This window comes from Xiphophorus maculatus, chromosome 9 (assembly GCF_002775205.1).
Source record: "Xiphophorus maculatus strain JP 163 A chromosome 9, X_maculatus-5.0-male, whole genome shotgun sequence".
NCBI classification, from domain to species: Eukaryota; Metazoa; Chordata; class Actinopteri; order Cyprinodontiformes; family Poeciliidae; genus Xiphophorus; species Xiphophorus maculatus.
The window spans coordinates 22,425,641-22,444,504 of record NC_036451.1 but is presented as its reverse complement, the minus strand read 5'-3'; the positions used below and the strand labels follow the sequence as shown (position 1 = coordinate 22,444,504).

The 18,864-nt window shown below is 39.5% G+C and overlaps 1 protein-coding gene across 2 annotated transcripts in view; it reads left to right on the top strand.

Moving 5' to 3' along the window:
• The window catches only part of LOC102219110 (oxysterol-binding protein-related protein 1-like), a 35,318-nt gene that overhangs the window by 1,377 nt on the left and 15,077 nt on the right, over positions 1–18,864 (top strand). For both annotated transcript variants that reach the window (XM_023339130.1, XM_023339129.1), the window contains exons 2-15: positions 2,028–2,157; positions 2,240–2,325; positions 2,413–2,487; positions 2,645–2,756; positions 2,906–2,991; positions 5,758–5,902; positions 6,461–6,528; positions 6,621–6,665; positions 10,710–10,783; positions 10,957–11,020; positions 11,126–11,227; positions 14,331–14,459; positions 14,610–14,691; positions 15,415–15,521. In XM_023339130.1, the coding sequence (XP_023194898.1) occupies positions 2,034–2,157; positions 2,240–2,325; positions 2,413–2,487; positions 2,645–2,756; positions 2,906–2,991; positions 5,758–5,902; positions 6,461–6,528; positions 6,621–6,665; positions 10,710–10,783; positions 10,957–11,020; positions 11,126–11,227; positions 14,331–14,459; positions 14,610–14,691; positions 15,415–15,521 (1,299 nt within the window). In that variant the 5' untranslated portion in view covers positions 2,028–2,033. The remainder of the gene's footprint in view (positions 1–2,027; positions 2,158–2,239; positions 2,326–2,412; positions 2,488–2,644; positions 2,757–2,905; positions 2,992–5,757; positions 5,903–6,460; positions 6,529–6,620; positions 6,666–10,709; positions 10,784–10,956; positions 11,021–11,125; positions 11,228–14,330; positions 14,460–14,609; positions 14,692–15,414; positions 15,522–18,864) is intronic.

The window sequence follows — 18,864 nt, the reverse complement described above, 5'->3', positions numbered from 1 at the left end:
TTGAGTAAGAGTGAGGAGGAACATTAACCTTAAATCCTACAAAAACCTCGAGAAAATGTGTTTTCTTTCTTACTGTACCCAGGTGCATTTAGGTGCCTTTTGAATTATTCATAAGTTTACCATTTTGAGGCAAAATGAAGCCTTCTTCTTCTGAGAACACAGACTAACACTAAGAATATAAAGTATGGTAACATATTGGTAATCAAGTAGATTGTTTTTTAATCGATTTACTAATAGAACATTTTATTAATTAGCAGAATAAAGGCTGGGGGGACAATTTAATTATTGCTATTTATTAAGTAGTATAAATAAAAATGCATTTTTTTTATACAGCACACCTTTTCTTTTGTAAATCCATTAATAGCAGGGGATTTTACAGGGTTTTTACTTACATTGATACACTTTAAAGATAGAGAGTCAGACAATCATCTAGTCACCTGCTTTTCAAGCCCAGCTAAACCTGTTTCTGAGCCGCACGTCGGTTTCCTGCAGAAGTCAAGCTGCAGCATCTTAGTAGTCTTTTGTTGACTACGTGATTTATTGATCCGTCCGCAGAGCCACATGACATACCGTGACATCGCCTTGTGAGCACTTTCCATTTTTCTTTAGTCTTTCAACAGCAATCATTTGATGCCAGCTATAGGGGTGTCATGTGCACATGTTTCTTTAATAAAGTCTGGATATGGAGGAAAGGAAAGATCTGCCTCTTTCCTGTAAGGCTTGGCTAGAGAGACGGCCTCCTTTTGAAAAAAAAAAAAAATCCACGTTCACTTCTCCTTGCTTTCTTCATTTCCTAGAAAACAAAAGCCCTTGTGACTTGTTGTCACATGACCCCACACCGACTGACTGGCTAAGTAATGTAAACAATAAGGGAGGCTGTGCAGCAATTTAAAATGCCCAGTCTGATGGTTGTAAAGCATACATTTCACTTTATTTCTGTGAAAATGTGTTGCAAATTGTGCCTCATAAAGTCACTTGATGATCTGCGGGGATATTTGTATGGAGAGAAAATAGTCTCAGGATACCTGTACTATTTTCTATCTATTTATTTCATTTTCTGCTAGAGAGGCAAAAATCAATCGACCAGATATGAGCAAGTCAAATACTGCTAAACTCTTTCATACTCATTGAATCTATCGCAACTACGAATCCCCACCACTTCAGTCAATCAATGCGTCAACCAGCGATTGCTTCTTTAAAGCACTTTCATACACTTTTTAGTGTAAGTAGAAGCAATTTGAACAAATGGTGATATCTTTCTAGAACATTCAGCACATTTCTTTTCTGCTTTTATGCTTTAGAAAAACCACTAGAATAAGTTACAAATCTCAAGTATCAGAAACTGAACGTTCGTATTGGGCAGGAAATGTGAGGATTGGTGCACCTTTAGTTTTGTTTCATTTTGTTTAAGGGGCTTCCGCGCCCTTCAAACACACACAGGCTGTTGGAAGGCATCCATGTTTACCTGCATATTTGAACACACAACATGACCACTTTATTCCCTTTGCCAGGCACGGTAGTTGTGGTTTGGCTTTGTTTTTGACATTACTCAACCTGTATCCATTGAGAATTACCATTGTGCTTCAAAGTCTAGCATTTTTTATAGCAGCTAAAGCCTTTCCAAAATTGGGTCATGTAACATGACTTTGATCCTCAAGCGCAACAGCTGAACAAGGTAGGTGGCAACGTGTAGCGGTCTTAGATTAAAGCCAGGCTGGCTGAAATGCTGGGGCAGCATGTTTAAAGAGCAGAACAGAAACAAACCCCAGCAGATTTGAGCAAACTATGACTACTTTTTTGATAAAGAGTGATTAAGATCCACCTCAAAAAGACGTGACGGACTGATACGTTTGTGCAGATACTGTCAAATCATGGCGTCGGACAGTTTCCACTTCTCTTTTGTTGTTGTTAAATAGCTTTACATGCTCCATTACGGTCAGAGCCAGAGAGTCTTTTAAAATCTCCCACTCAGTCCTATTTATCATGTAGCTACAGCTAATTCCCATCCTTTCTGTTTTTCCCCGCAGGGCTCCATGGAGGATCTGGAGCCAGAGGAGCAGTTCCTGCAGTGCGCCCGGAACGGCGATCTGCCTGGGGTTCAGGAACTCCTCAGGTCCAACGCAGCGGCGGAGAGGCGGATTAATGTCAACTGTAAAGGTGTGTGACTAACACATGGGTGTAGTTTCAGTTACAGTGTGCTGTTGAACTCAATTCAAGTACGTCCTGTTTTTCATTTCAGGTCAAAGCAAGTCTAACTTGGGATGGACGCCTCTTCACTTGGCTTGTTACTTTGGTCACAAAGATGTAGTGGAGGAGCTCCTCAAGGTGGCATTTCTCTCTTTTTTTATTATTTTAAAGATGAAATGTTAAACGACTGCGCAGATAACACGTATTTTCGCTCACATCCTGCAGGCGGGAGCAAATGTCAACCTGCCCAACAACATCGGAGACACAGCCCTGCACAAAGCTGCGTTCACGGGGAGAAAGGTGCGTTGTAAAAATATTCCACCTCTATAGATTTTTTTTTTTTCAAAATTAAAATCTCTCTGCACCACTTTGTTAAATGTAAGATTGTTTTTTTTTTCTGCATGCGTTCGTTCGTTCATTCATTTCCTATCAAATCAATCCATCGCATAATGATCAGGAGGTTGTCATGCTGCTGCTGCACTATGATGCATGTGCTGCTGTCATCAACGGCTCGGCTCAAATTCCCAAAGACGTCACTCAAAACGCAGAGATCCGAAGCATGCTGGAAGGTGAGAGATGCATCTTGTCAGTTACCATGGAGACTTGCCTTCAGTCTTTTTTTTTCCTTTTTTTTTCCACGCCGGCTTGTTTATCGTCCATTCACACAATCTGTGCCGCTTATATCCTGCATTTTCTCCCGTCACGTGGCGGATGCCAGCTGCCGCAAGAACAGAAGAGAGGAAACTGGAGGAGAAACTTCTGGAGGCTGCGAGGGAAGGAGACCTATCGACTCTCAGTCAGCTGGTTGGTAAAAGTTGAGGCCCGAGTCCTGCATGTTTTCGTACGACTTTAAGGCGACATTAAAGCTGCTGCACTGTTAGAGGTGCGGATGAACACAGAAAGCGTCTGATTAGTCATCTGAGAACAGCAGGAAATCAATCAACACAATTTAGTATTTTATTTTGAAGGAAAAGAAAATGTTCTCTAATCTGAAAAAAACAAACATCTTTTGTTCTTATTATAATCTGGGGCACGTGTCCAACTCAAGGTCCACGGGCCTAATCCGGCCCGCCACAAGTTTGTACATGGCACCGCTAGACTCTAGAAATAGAAACTTTGAGTTAAAGGTGTGCTTAAATATTATTTTATCAATACTAGTGGTTTTATCTGGAAAGTACCAAATTACACCAAGTGTGTTTAATATTATTTAATTTGAAGAGGTTCTCAGAGGTGGCTATTTATTCTCATTTTAATCGTTTTCTTTTTATTTTTATCATTGGTTTCTGCCACAACTGGCCATTCGGACATTCCTGATCTTGCTGTGGCTCAAAATGAAAATGAGTTTGACAGCCCTGACTTAGGATGTGAAGTTATTTTACTTTATGTCTGATGGAATGCTAAAACATCTTCACGTCTTTTAACATGTATGTTTAGGTGCTGTATGTTTGATTAAGTAGTTGGAAATGTCAGCTTTTGACACTCCAAGTACTTGTGTTTAATTATTGCAGCCTGTGATGTCGTTATGTATTATAGCATGTATAGTTATTTAATAAAATTATTAAATTAGCTCTCACTGCATCCAGACTGAAACACCACCCTACACAGGAATTGGCTCCCCTTGTAAAAACGTGTTAAAATAAGTCAAACTTTCATAGTGGCATAATCTCGATTTGAAAATTTTAGGAGAAACCCAACCTTCAGTTTGAGTACATCAAAGCCGTGGGGGAAGAAAATGAGATAAGAGATGTATTTTTACACTAAACCAAAATTATGCGATTGTGCCAACAGGACATGACTTCGTTTTCTCATATTCAATTTTACAAGCTCTGCATACAGAGAGAGGGATCTTTAATCATTCCTCTTTGCATAATCTCTCTATGCCATCCAGAGTCCTGAGCTCTCCTCTCTTCAGCTCACCCTATGGGTCCTTTAGAGGATTTAGATCTGTGAACTGAGATTTCCTTGGGAGAAAAAAGAAGAGACAGATTTTGCGTCTGGTGGGCTTTTTCTGTATTGATTTGTCCTTTTGAATTGGGTCACTATCTTGCTGAAAGGCTCAAAATTACCCATTTTCTGTTTTCTGGTGGAGACACACAGATTTATATCTAAAACATCCTGGAATTTCAAAGAATTTGAGACGCTACGCGCTACAAGAAGGTCGCCAGGGCTTTTGAAACAGAAACAGACCCACAGCATCACAGGTCTTCTGCCAGAGCTTTTTCTTTCCTCAAATTCTTCTTGGAGAGTTTGTTGCTGAAAAGTGCAATTTTAATATTTTGTGGATAAAGATCTCAGTTAAAGTCCTAGTAGAGCTCAGCAAACTCCACGTTTGGATCTGTGTTCGTTGGATCTCCTACTAAACAGCTTCCTTTCATGTAGGTATTGTCTGATACCTGCTGTGGAAACGGAGCCAGACTCAGGAGCCACTTTTTGCCAACAAACATTGGAAATCTCTTTCCTTTCTCCACGGCCAACTTTGGATCCTCATGAGACTCTTCATCAGTGGCGGCGCTTCGGTTGGCCATAAAATCATGCAAATTGTTATTGCGAAAAAAACTTTGCTTAATGGGAAGCCCGGCAATTTCGTACAAACCCTCGTTTGTTTTGATAAAAAATTTTCTGCTCTAGGATTAAGTGGTTTTTTTCGGCCGTGTCGAAATTACAGCATTTCGCAAAACTGCAATGGAAACACTTTTTTTTTTTTTCGCATCGCTCGAGTCATGTGATCAGCAAACCGGATGTTCCTACAGGCAGAAAAGACGACGCAAAGAACAGGAAGCAGTGGGAGGAGGATGCTGTGGCACGTTTTTTAATGGCTTACTGCGCGAACAAATTCATTCAGATGTGATTTTTATGGTGTGTCTTATTTAGTGGAAAAGCCGCTATTGCAAAATTTTGTTTTTCCAATATTAGCAGAACATTGACAAAGTTTTGCGCACGTTTATAATGTGCTTACGATCCTGACTGCAGAAATGAGCACTTGCTTGTCGCTTATGAAGATCAACCCACATCTACCTCACCTACATATTTAATATCCCTTTGTGATTAGTAAAGTATTTTTGAATTTGAACAGTATGTTCTCCTGTCTTTCCCTCATTGAAGAGTCACTAAATGAAATGCCTCTATGTCACACTGTATGCATATGCCAGTGAGACGGAAAATTATCTCGTTATTTGTTAGCATTTTTAAAAAATGTACTCAGATTTAAGGGTGAATCTGCCTGAATTATTTTGTTAATATATTTTCAGGTTTTTACACATCTGGACCGGAGTGCCACGGATTACGCAGCCGGTCGATTTGAAACATCTCACACATTTCCATGTATCACTTTTCACAATGCAGACAAGTTGACAACAACTTTTAGACACAATAGTTCACCCACACACACACACACGCACACACACACAGAAACACCTTTTAAGGCGAAAGCTTCTTAAAAGCATAAATCTGCCTTTGGAGTTTGTGCCAAAGAGTCTGCAGACTGAAAAGCAGCAGAAAGACGCATGGCAGTTCTGAGTCGGTGTGTGACAAATGACAGAGTTTGTTCCTGTCCTGCGTGTTTTGCTGCAGCTCAGCAGGAAGAAGCCTCCAGATATCAACTGCACAGATCTGCTGGGCAACACTCCTCTGCACTGTGCCGCCTATCGAGGCCAGAGGCTGTGCGCCCTGAAGCTGCTGAGGAGCGGCGCCGACGCCAGTGCGCAGAACAAAAACGGTGAAGTGCAAAAGCCAGAGAGCTGGCAGCAATGAAAGACTGCTGATTTTTCTTTTGTTTTTCACTTAGAAGAAGGACATGAAAAGGATCAAAACCAGCAATAAACCAAAGCTTTTATGTGCCTTTTATGAAATGTTACTCCTTTGAAATGACTTGGAAATAAAAGAAAAGCTAGTCTTTATTTATTTTCTTTGTCGAGCTTTGATGCTGCTGTCTTTTTTTTTTTTAACTTTTGAAAATATTTCCTGAGGTGCTTGGTTTCACCAGCCCCTCTCTCTATTTTTACACCCAGAGAAAAGTAGCATCCATGCTGGCACGGAGTTAGCAAGTCTTCATTTTCCGTCCCGAAATTTGGTCTGTTTTCATCTCCCCAAAAATAATCGTCAGGGAAACAACAAACATAACAGCTGAGGGTGTACGAGTGTCGGATAATACCTTGACATTTATGACTGCTGGCAGCGCCATTTAACCGCTGTTCAGGCTGACGGTATTTTTTTTCCTCCCCTCTCTCTACTCGTGTTCTGTTTTGATAAAACTCTTCAATTCCCTAACTCGCAGGGCAGACGGTGTTTGACCTGGCCAGCGATGCGGCAATGAAGCAGTGTCTTGAAGGCAGCGTTCATCGAGTGAGTGCTCATGCGGACGGTCGGCTTCCTAACGTCTCGGTTGATTTGCTCTGAGATTTGTTTCCTGCTCTTTTTATGTTTCTCATCCGCAGGGTTTGACCCGTCATGTCAAAAAGTACGAAGGACTCCTCTGGAAGGTAAAGTCTGGAAATTACGTTTTTGGTTGTTTTTTGTTTTTTTTCTTCTAGTGAGTTAGAGAGGCCGCTCATTTTACAGGTTACTTACTGTCTGTAGGCATGTTGCTAATGTGCAAACACTGCATTATGTTTCTTTATTTGTTCTTTTTTAAGGCTGCAGTTCCAACTGATAACATGCTGCATTAGAGGTGACTCATTATGCTTCCTTGAACAGGCGAGGATAGGAACTTGTTCATTACATTTTTCGCACAAAATCATTGATTCTCACTGATTGGTTTTATTCTGCTCAGTTCTGCCTATTGTGAGCTCCCTTCAGAATGAGCTGTTTTAGGGCCTCTTGTCACCTTAGATCACAATAAGCTGTCAATGCTTATACTTGCACGTGAAAAAGGCTGCAAACAGATGCGTAATTATACCTTATACTTCTTTGAAAAGCAGAAGTAGAGCGTCCTGCACAATCACGGATGGTAAGTCAACAACAAAACTTACCACTGCAGCCATTTGGCAGCAGTAAAACCAGCTGATCAAACATCCTGGAGCTACTGCAACTCAGCCATCGGGATGTGTTTGAAATGGCTAGTCTTCCAGACACCAAAAAACGTAAAATTACTGTCAGAGATGGCTGGATGTTTTGGGGGTTTTTTATAAGCGCGTAGATTGTTTTTAGAAGCAGTTAAGACTTTTGCACAATACCGTGCAAAATGTTCATTTGAAAACAAAGAAAAGTAAAATATCTTTGTTTTTCCTGTGAGCCTGTGCTTGACTCCCTGCTTGCTGAATGAGAGCTCTTACACAAGAAACAATTGCAGAAACATCTGAACATGCTTGGAAGCATAACAGAAGATAACAGTATAATATATGTTACATGTTATTTTATTAACTAATTGTTGCACCTCAGTACAGTGGCTAGCATGGTGACCTCACAGCCAGAAGATTCAAATCCTGGCCAGATCCTTTTTTTTCTTTTTAAATGTCAATGTTCAGGGTTTGGTCTATAAAAACACATGTTTTTTTAATTGGGCACTCTAAATCCCTCAGTGTGTGCATGCATAGTCATCAGCCCTGTGTGTTTCTGAGATGGACCCGGTCTAGAGTCTTGCCCACTGACCTTTTCTACAATATGCTGCTCGAAACAAAAACAGTCTAGCTTCTCCTGCTGTAAATATGAACCGTTCTTGACTGCTGTCTGTATATAGTTCCTGGTTAATTAACCTGCCACTCCAGTGCTAATGTCAGTATTTATTGTAGAGCTCTAACAGCAGCAATTTGAAACAAGAAGAAAAAAAAAAAACCCACTCATCTCTAAATTTTAATCCAGTGAACAACAGGACCCGTAAATTACAGCAAGTCATATTGTTAAAGTGTGAAAATGCAATATTCAGACCGAGTCCATTCGGGCTTTTTTTTTTTCTTCTATTTTTATTTTTATCCACTGCTGCTTTATTGTATTTGGGCCTGTTCGCACACCTGCAGGATTCTGATCAGTTCATTCAATAATCCGAGCAACTCTGTGTTGCCAGGTAAACTGGAGATGTTTGCGAGACTAGGACAGTTTCAAACAAGAAGCCGCTTTGATTCACAGCCCAGCTATTTTCAGCCCATTTAGGATGCGCCTCATCATTAGTCGAGCTAAAGCAAGACCGGCCGACAGAACCTGACGGGTTGAGCCGCGATGTACTCCGTCGGTTTCAGACACCGCTGTCTCTCCGGGCCCGACTTGACTCCAGGGTTAAAGTTGTAAAGATGGATAGGAAAAGGTTATTTTGCAGGTGTTGCTGACAGGTGAGCTACCCGCCTCGCCTCCGCTGTGGTTGTGAGAAGGATCTCTGAGTCACATGTGCGGTGCATGATGAAAGCTGCGGCAGTAATACGGTCAGAATGAGGACAAATTGCCCTGCGCTGCTCCTGGCGGCTCCAAGCAGACAATCAAATTGCATAAAGGACTTTTTGAGCTGCCGACTTCTGCTTTGAAAGCCACCTTTTTCTTTTTTTTTTTTATCTCTGTTTCCAGTGTCGGGTTCAGACATTTACACACAAACTCATCGTGGATATAAATGTCAGAATAATTTAGGAAATTATTTGATGAATTAAGTTCTCACATTTGAATTTATTGTTTACGCTCTTAAATCAGGGTCCAGATTATTCATACTGGTTCAGATATATGCGTTCATCCTCACTTTATTAGCCATTGAAGAGGTCGGCGCACAGTCATTGTAAGTGTTGGATGACCCCGTCCGTACGTGACTAGGTAACCAAAGAGTGAGTGAGTTAGTTGATGCCACCGACATTTCTTAGCTAGCCATAAGAGGTGAAGCAGCTCAAGTCTTTCCTCTGCCTACATCTCCCAGAATGCTGTGTGGTTCTGGGTCGGAGTTCAGTGAAATTATCAAAATTCTATCGAGCATATTTTTTATTGACACTGATCACATGTCTATTGTGATAGATATTGTTATTGTTTTATCTCTCATCCAGCTGCACTAACCAGCTTCCTCTCATCTTAGGGTGACATTCTGATCAAACTTTGTACCATTTGGATGTTCCAGAAGGCCAGTAATCCCACAAATACATCTAAACCGGTTTTGGATTGGACATTAAATTTCTAAGCCCTGATAAAAAAAATAAAAAACCTTAGGGCTATGCAAAGGAAAAGCAGCCATTTTTGATTTGAAGAATGGTCAGATCATCATTTTCATTGGCAATAAAAAACAAATGGAATCTCTGCAACTTGGTATGAGATATTTGCCAAAATATTCATAGAGGTGCATGTACAGCTCTGGAAAAAAAGAGTCCCCTTAAAATGATCCGTTTCTCTGATTTAACTTTTTATAGGTATATGTTTGAGTAAAATTAACATTGTTCTTTTGTTCTATGAACGACTGACAACATGTCTCTGAAATTCCAAGCAAAAATTTAGTATTTATTTCCAGAAAATGAGAAATAGTCAAAATAACAAAAAATAGATGCAGTGCTTTCAGACCTCAAATAATGCAAAGAAAACAATTTGATATTCATTTAGAAGCAGCAATACTAATGTTTTAACTCAGGAACAGTTCAGAAGTCAGTATTTGGTGGGATCACCAGGAGGTTTTCAATGGGGTCCAGTGAAGTCGTCTCTTCATTTTTTCCAGAGCGAAGTACGTATATGTTTCGGTTTGTATGTGTAATTACGACACAATAAGAAATAGAGAAAAGTCCCAATAAATTCAAACTTGTAGCTCTTGAAATTCACCAACGTTTTTGGTCGTCCCTGGTAAAAAGAAGTATTTAAATCCATCAATAAAAGGCCAGAATTAATAGAACAATGATTCCAAATATCCAAACCATGTATCCACTGTGGTAAGCTATGTCCAAGGTTACATTACCACCAGATGCCTTCAACATAGTTTTCTGCAAAAACAAACAAAGACAAACTAAAATGAAGGATCAGACTGACATCTTTTGATATCCGATAAACAAACCCAGTGGAGCTGCAGCTGTCAGGTGACCCTACAGTCAGCCTCCCTGCACACACACACACACACACACACACACACACACACACACACACACACACACACACACACACACACACACACACACACACACAGGTACTCGTAGCATCCAGAAATAAAAATAATTATAGCACTTTAAGAGATCAACAGGAAATGTATTCTGCTAACAAGATAAAAGCCAAAAATGAGCAGGCGACATCCGACCCATGTTGCTTCGCTGGATGACATGCCTTCATTACTGTCAACACAGGCCTGTTGTTTTCTTTCAGTCATTCCCATGTATGCATACCAGATGTCAGCTAAAAATAAGCCCAGTTTTAATTACCTCTTAGATGTTCATGCGAGGGGCTTTTTAGCATTCAGAAACCAACAGACTTCTGTTACCGCGGTATTGGAAACCCTCTGAAATGACTTTATCCTCATTATACCTTCTGAGTTAATTAGTCAGGAAAGCTAAGTGTTTCCCAAGTGCTTCAATATGTTTTTTTTTTTTTTTTTAAATAACTACCGAAAATACGAAATGCTTGATCTGTTCTCATTTTTCAACCCACAGAGCTCCCGGTTTTTTGGCTGGCGCTCCTACTGGGTCGTTGTGCTGGACGGGGTTATATCCTGGTACCCAAAACAGTAAGTTCGGCTCTAACCTCGGCTGTGAAAAGGAAATGGAAAAAACAAACCTTTCTTCAGATAAATGTGTGAAAATCCTACCTGCCTGGCTTCTCCAATAAAATAGAAGAGTAAAACCGTATTTTTTCCCGTCGGGATTTCTGAGACTTCACTTCTCCCTCTGTCGAACGTAGGTCCGATGCGGCCGCAAATGTCAGAAGGCAGGGCTGCAAGTCACTCACAAACGCTCACTGCTTGGTAAGCCAGCTTTAAAGTATTTGGCTTTCATTTTTGACCTTTTGTTCAATCTGCATTTGCGCTGCTTTCGGTTAAAGCAAATATTTATGCTCCTGCCCTCTCCAGATACGAGCCAAAGATAACTGCTTTTTTACCCTCAAGTGCTTCGATGACAGCGTGCATCACTTCAAGGTTTGCCCGAAAAGTGAACCAGAGGCGACTAGAAAAGTAAGTTTATATCGCCTCCGCTTTCTGTGGTCGGGAATAGAAAAACATAATTAATCACAGACGGAAAGAAAGGTAAATTATGCGACGTTTCTAAAGGTCCCTGTGAAGGGAGGAAAGTGTTTGACAGAGAATCACTTCCAGGAATCGCATGGATTCTTCGAAGTGAACCAGTCGTTGGCCCTTGATAGCTTTTGTAGCCTTGATGTTGGAAAAATTATCATATACTTTAAAAATAAATTCTTCTTAACACTAATCAAGAATCACGTTTTTTCTGCTGCACAAGGTCATCAGTATTAACAGAGCTCTTATCTTGCCCCTACAAACCTTCATAGTCTCATTCTGTCAGTCTACATATAATGGTTAGATCAGTTGATAGATTTTTGGAGTTATGCAGGAATCATGTTTCTGTCTTCCAGCCAGAGGATGAATCCGACCTGCCTTGAATTTGTTGCGTTATGTTCTAGCACATTAGCTCAATTTAGCTGCTGATGTTTGTTTTCTTTCTAGTTACAAAAAGTTACTTTCAGGAGGAGGAATCTGAATTATTTAGATTCATTTCACAAAATCAACCTAATTCTTCATACAATTTGCAAGTATAAGAAGAAGACAGTTTGCCATCAACCATCTGCCGCCATTACAGCTGGGGCTTGTTCCAGTGGCTTGTCTCATCGTCTCCTAGCCTTCTTTCCAGCAATTATTTAACTTTCTTTTTTTCTTTTTTCTTTTTTTTTTCGCATTTTGTTGCCGTTTAGCTACAAACTTCCATGTATTTTATTGAGATTTCATGTGAGGCACCAACACAAATCAAATCAAATCAAATATATTTACGTAGTGCAGTTAAGAACCGCTGTTGGCCAAAGTGCTGCACACAAAAACAAAACAACAAATAACAGTAATTCCAGCACAAAAGAAATTACAAACATAATATAAGAGAGAAAGAAAAACGTAAAAATGTCCAACAAATGAACCTCTCACCCTGCATTAAAAGCCAGTGAGTACAAATCTGTTTTTTTAAAAAAACAGCCTGCCTTAATATGAAGGGGCGCAGAGTACTAGATTGTTGTGAAGTGAAAGAAATTTTGTTCATATTAACAAAAGTAAAACTATATCGGAGCAGCTCGGGCTTTTACTGCTCTGAATATTTAGCTTCTGCTAGTTGATCTGTAAAACTAAAACCATGTCACTGACCCCTGACCCTCTGAGTCTTCACATCAGAATGAAATGAGCTGCTAAGGTGCAGAAAGAAGAGAATATGAATATTTTTATATATTTTTTTACCATGACGGATGTGAAACAAAAACAGAAATTTGGCAATGAGCACAGAAATGCTCTTTCTGTCATGTTTGAGCTTATGTAACATCCCTTCTCAGTTCTGATTGTTATCTCTGGCTGTCAGAAGATAACAACTTCCTGTGCGTTGTCGCAGCGACCAAAACTTTATCCTTTTATGCGTGTCTGAAACTCTGCAACCCAACTCGTCCAACTTTGACAATAAATAAATAAACCTGTTAGAGGTGATAAATTGCTACAATTAATTTAGCATCAACACGGCAAAGAGGTGAAGGTTTTTCTGCTTGCATGATTTATTTTTCCCCAGATGAATAAAATGTGCCTGTTTTTGATCTTTTTATACATTTTTAATCTTTCAGAACGAGGTGAGACGCCACCGCCAGCTATTCGTCATTGTGCAAGCTGTACTTCCCTGCGAATTGATTTTTAACTCCTGAATATTTTCATGATTTATTCCATTATAACCACAAACCTTCGTGTTATTTATTGGGCCAAGAAGGGAAGGCAACATACAAATGTACGGCCAGTAAACGTCTGAGTCCTTCCTGGATTTGCTGTCAGGTGACCTCAAAAGACAACTATTTGTCCTAGATCTTTTTTATTTTTATCAGGTTGGAGGAGGTCTGTGGTTAAGTGCAAATACATGACACACAGTTAGTTTTTTTTATTTTTAAAACAAATTGAATGCCTCTTTAATCAGGTTCTACTATGTGTGATTGGATCCCAGTGGAGTGCTTTAAAGTTTGAGGCAGGAAAGTGAGAAAAAGGACGTTTAAGGAGTGCTAGTAACTCTTTCATAATGGTTTTCATCCGCAGCATTTTTTTTATCCCCCTCATTCAAATGAATGCAAACAACAACTATGATTATAAATGTCTAAAGTTTACATCGATGAATAAAAAGGCGAGAAAAATGTTGGAGCCACTCAGTTTATTAGTTGTGTTGCATAAATCTACATTTTTATATAAGTACGTGTACGTTTGTGTATTAAAAGATCTACGTTTACCTTCATCACATCTCTGGACTAACGTTTCATGTGCAGATAAGACTAAAATTATTTATTGCTTAATAACATTTCCTGTCATTACAACCACCTGATGGTAGTTTATACCACCATGAGTGAAAAGCTAAGGGGGGGGAAAAAAGGAAGAAAGAAGAATGAGAAAATGTGTTTCATCTGACTTGACATATTAATATGGTGGAGTGACCCAATTACAGTTTACATTTCCTGTAGCAAAACAATTTGAAATAATATCATTTCAATTATATTATTATTAATTATTATGAATATTTATTTTCAGCTTAAATGTAGATGTAAAAAAATATTTTTTCTTTGAAATTAATATATTAATGCCTTAAATCAGTTTATGATTTGAGGCATTAATATCTGCCTTCAGTCAGATAATCATACCTTAATATCTGACTATGACTATTGCCTTAAGTCAATTTATGGACCAAAGAAAAGGAAAACAAAAATTTTTAGTAAATCTGGCAGTAAGTCTGATTTGAAATTAGACTAAAGGTGAAAAATACAACAAGATGATTAAATCCTGACTAAAACTAAATTATAATCAAAGGACGGACTAAAAATCAATTAATATTTGCTACTAAAAGTAACTTTGGCATACCTTTAGGTACATTTACGTAGCGCTGTAACAACCCATTTCCCTTCCTTCCATTTTCTCCGACTTTCATGTAAAAATGTCTCTAATTTTAGTTTAAGCCTTTGCATTTCCACTTTTCGTAGCTAAATCGGCCGCTTGTCACAACGGTTGAAAGAAGACAAAAAAATCTCTGTTTTTATTTTCCCTCCAGGCATGGCTGGATGCGCTGGAGGAGCACTCCGCCTACAGCACACACTACTGCTCCCAGGAGCAGGGCAGCGAGGAGGAGGAGGAGGAAGAGCAAGGCATGTCGCTAGGGGAACTGACGGACTCGCTACAGGTGGTTGTAAACAAAGACGTACATAACGAGCGTGTTGGCACAGCGGTCCGGAGCGTTTTCTGTGAACGAGGCGCGCCGCGCCGCTTCATCCCGACACGCGCCGCCTCCCTCACTCATCTGCATCTTTCTCACGTCTCTCTGACTCACCAGGCGGCGGAGGTCAGCCAGAAGAAGCTGGAACAGGAGGTGGCGGCGTTCCTGTCCATGCTGAAAAATGACGGGCTGTCAGAACGTAAAAATCTATTATTTCACCATCACTCCTGTTTCGTTTAGTTGTTTTTTTTCCTCCCAACCCCTTTGCTGTGTCATCAGCACATAGGTGGCAAATTAAAGAAAAACCAATGCAGTGAGAGAGAACCGCTTTACAGTCACTTTGCTTATCTCTGAAGCTCTTCTATTGCAATTATGTTTTCATTTATCTTTAGTAGTGATACATTTTTTTATGTCTTATTGGCCCAGAGCCATAAGAAATGGGTTAAAAGAGTTGACTTCAAAAGCAGAAGGATATAATTTGCATCCTCTCCGGTAAACCGTTCATTGATGGGGTCAATCGATGGTGATGCATCTTTGCTTGCATCACGAAACTGCGTGCATCTCCGTCAAAAGCGACGCCGTGTTTCTCTGTTCATTTCTTCTGCTTTGTTCCTCAATTTAGCACCCATCCACGTGTAAGAAGAAAGAAAGTTCAAGAGCTTTCAATAGTTTAAGAGCAGAAATGAAAGGCTCATGATTAAAACTGAAAGCATCATCAAACAGATTATATGGCGCGATTAAAAAAACGTCTGAATTGCTGCTAATTAAGAAGATGACGTCTGTTTTGGTTGTTAGGGATTTCAGCCATTTGCTTGCTTTTTGAAGTTCTTTTGAAAGTTTCCAAAAGAAGCTTTAAGGCATTTTTATTTATTTATTTTTAAATTTTTTTTTAATTATCTGGTTTTCTGTTTCATCCTGGCAGGATTTCCTTCGGCTGCGCTGCAAAAGATGCAGGAGATCTGCGACTTGTCCAGCAAGACGGCCTCCAGTCTCAGTGCCTGCCTCAGCCTCTTCTCCAGACAGGAGGGGGTGAGTGTCCGAGAATTTAGACAACTAAATCTCCTCCCGCTAAACTCTTTGAGGGTTTTCAGAAAATTGTTTAGCAAAAATCAGTAGTGGATTTCCTAAGGTACTGTGGAAAAAAAGTAGTTGCCCTCTTTCCTTTTTTTTTTTTTACGTTCCTTTTGTTTTGCCACATTTAGTGCAAAATTCATATCACAAATTTTAATGTCAGGCATAAATAATGAGAGTGACAACAAAAAGACCATCTTCGTTCTCATTTTATTTATCAAAGTGGAGCTTATTTAGGATTTTTGGGGCCCGAGCCTAAACCGTGCAGGCTCAGGCCGGTCGAGTGTTTCTTTGTTTTTTGTGCGAATCTTCTCTATAAACCCTCTGAATGCTGCAATCAGCAGGATTCTTCTAGTTCCTGACCCTCGGTTCTCGGTTCTGCTTTGGTATTTTCCTTCCGATTAAAATTTCAAAATCAAGATGTGCTTTGTGAGAACTTCCTGTGGAATTAGCTAGTCGGGAGTGATGTGATTATAAACGGAGGGACAAGTTTTTCCTCTAAGGATTCTGCAGGCTTTGACATATCATATCCTACTTGCATGTGGTTCGCAACTGCTGCCACTGCAGCATTGCTTGTTTTTTGAACAATAAGAATATTTGTAGTTGTATAAAATTAGATTTAAAGCATAGCGATGGTGATGATTTACATAAGTCAGTTTTGTGGTAGCCTTTTTGTGCTGCGTGCAATAAGTGTGTTTTCATAGCTTCTGCACATCTTGCTGCATTTTATGCTAAGCTAAAGGCTTTTTGTTGTGAGCCTTCAGAGCACTGACACGTGTATTTTTGAGGCGCCTGAATATGGACACTCCGGATTATAATGCTGGGTTTATTGTGTCTTGCAAAAGGTCTTCAAACTCCATCGCATCACAGCCACAAAGAGATTTTTAGCCAAAACAGAAATAGTTAATACATGTAAAATGGGAGGAAAATAAATAACGCGTGGCTTTATAATTGTCTAAGCAATAAACATCTGGAAGGTGTGACATTAAATGTACATTTCTTGTGTCTAAGCAGATACGCAGTATTTCAAAAGATCTTGTTTTATAAGCAATAATTAATTTGGTGTTGGACGTTTATTTTCTGGTAACAAACTGCCACAAAGTATAAATCAGATTTTTACTTTTGGGTTGACAGTCTGTTTTATAATATATTTACCATTAATGACACACACACAAAAAAAACATTTTCACTTTTCTGCCAAGTTCTCCAACTGCACAATTCTTGCTAAGTAGTATAAAATAAGTATTATTTCAAAAGAGCAGAAGAAATCTTATGTTTTTGAACATTAACAATATTAGTTGTTGTTAGCTGTTGGTAAGAGATGAGCGGGTTTCCTGGTAACCAAGTGCCACGAAGTAAACATCTGATTTTTACTTTTGCAAAATTTACTAACTGCAAATTTCTTGTATTTAAGCAGATAAGCATGATTTCAAAAGAGCTTCTGTTTCATAAATAATAATATTATTTGTTGTTAATTTGGTGTTAAGAGATGAGCGTTTTTTTTCTGGTAACAAACTGCCTCAAAGTATAAATCAGATTTTTTACTTTTGTGTTGAAATTCAACACCAATGACAAAAAAAAACAAAAAAACATTTTCACTTTTCTGAAAAATTCACCAACTGCACAATTCTTTTTAAAAAGAGCTCTTTTGTTATTAAAGAGTTTATGTTTTATACACAATAATTAATTTGGTGTTAAGAGATGAGCGCGTTTTCTGGTAACCAAGTGCCACGAAGTAAATATCTGATTTTTACTTTTACAAAAGTGCCTTAACATTAGCACAAACATTGCTAATGTGGCTATGGCCCACATTAGCAGTAGCCTTTTGCCTAAAATAAGCTTTTTAGCTTCTTTTTTTTTTATTTATTAGCCATGTTTAGCACACTGAATGGAGGAAGTCAATGTAGTTAGCATTTTGGCTAATTTTAGCTTATACACTAATTTTAACATACTGAATGGAGTAGATCCATGTTACTCAACATGCTTGTGACCAGGGGCGCTGCCAGGAATCTTGGGCCCCATGACAAAACATTTAATTGGGCCCCCCCCTTCCCAGCTGCTGTTATAATTTTTTGAGTCTATCTGACCCATCAAAAGCATCACAATTTTAAAGGCTTGCAGCGGCCTTGCTTTCTTTGGTCCAATACTGATAACTAGCACAATATTTACTGCTCATGAATTTTACATGCAACAGTTCACATACAGTGTGCAAGTAGGTTGCTTACATTTTCTCTACTGGTTTTAGATTACTGAATATTCTTTGTTTTCATCATCAAGCCTGGTAATGAAGAGACTGCGCTGGCAAGACTGGATTCAGTTGCCGTTTGTGCAGAGAGATTATTGGCTAAGGACTGAAATATGTTTGTTGGGGCTGAGGCAAAATGAATAGACAGAATAATTAAAAGAAACAAAGACTGTCTACTCTCTCTTTATTATAACTTAAGGGTTCATTAGTTCTGTAATGGTGGCTGTAACGTTTTAATTAGTAGATTTATGACTTTCTTTTTGTAGTTGCTGACAGTTTCTTATCCTGAACCCGATTTAAATCTGAACGTGACGCTAGAATGAGAATTAGTCACCGCTGGCACAGCTCTGCTTATTAAAACCGGTGCGTTGTGTAGTCGTGCCGCCGGTTTCGATGGACTGCTGAGTAAAGGCACTCATGAACTGCTGGGTATGTAAATCCAGGCGAGTTCGCCTTTACATGATAATGCACAGATTCAGTTCCGTTTTGCATAATTCTTTTTTTTTTTTTAAAGGGAAAACGGACAAAGGCACGAACAAAGTGACAGAATACAAAAGCCTAAATTATGAGCAACACTAGAAGTGAGGAAGGAAAAAATAAATAAATAACCATCAGTGGTTGTGTGAGTGAAGGGTTTTACTCTTTCTCATTCAACAGAGGCAGAATTCCCGAGAGATCTTTAGTGTAGACGGCGCTGCTGCCAGAAAGTGGTTAACTCTTCCTGCTTCAGAAACCGGGCGGCCGCAGAGTTCAATGTTTACACCGACACTAGGCCTTGATCGCTCAGCTGTGCCGTCTTTTGAGCTGCGGCCTCCAGCTGCAGAGCGCTCAATGACGGGCTGATACAATCCTAGAGCTCGCCTTTCAATAGACCTGCACTGAATGGCACAGTTTGCACATGACATGTTCGAAGTGTGAATGACCCGGCAAGACTCGCACACGATGGAAAAGCTGAATCACTTCCAGCTCCCACAGTCCTGCAAAAGTAGCGCCACTGGAGAGGTTGACTGCCAGAATCTCCCTGAAGTTCGGGTCATTGTACTGTATACAGCATTG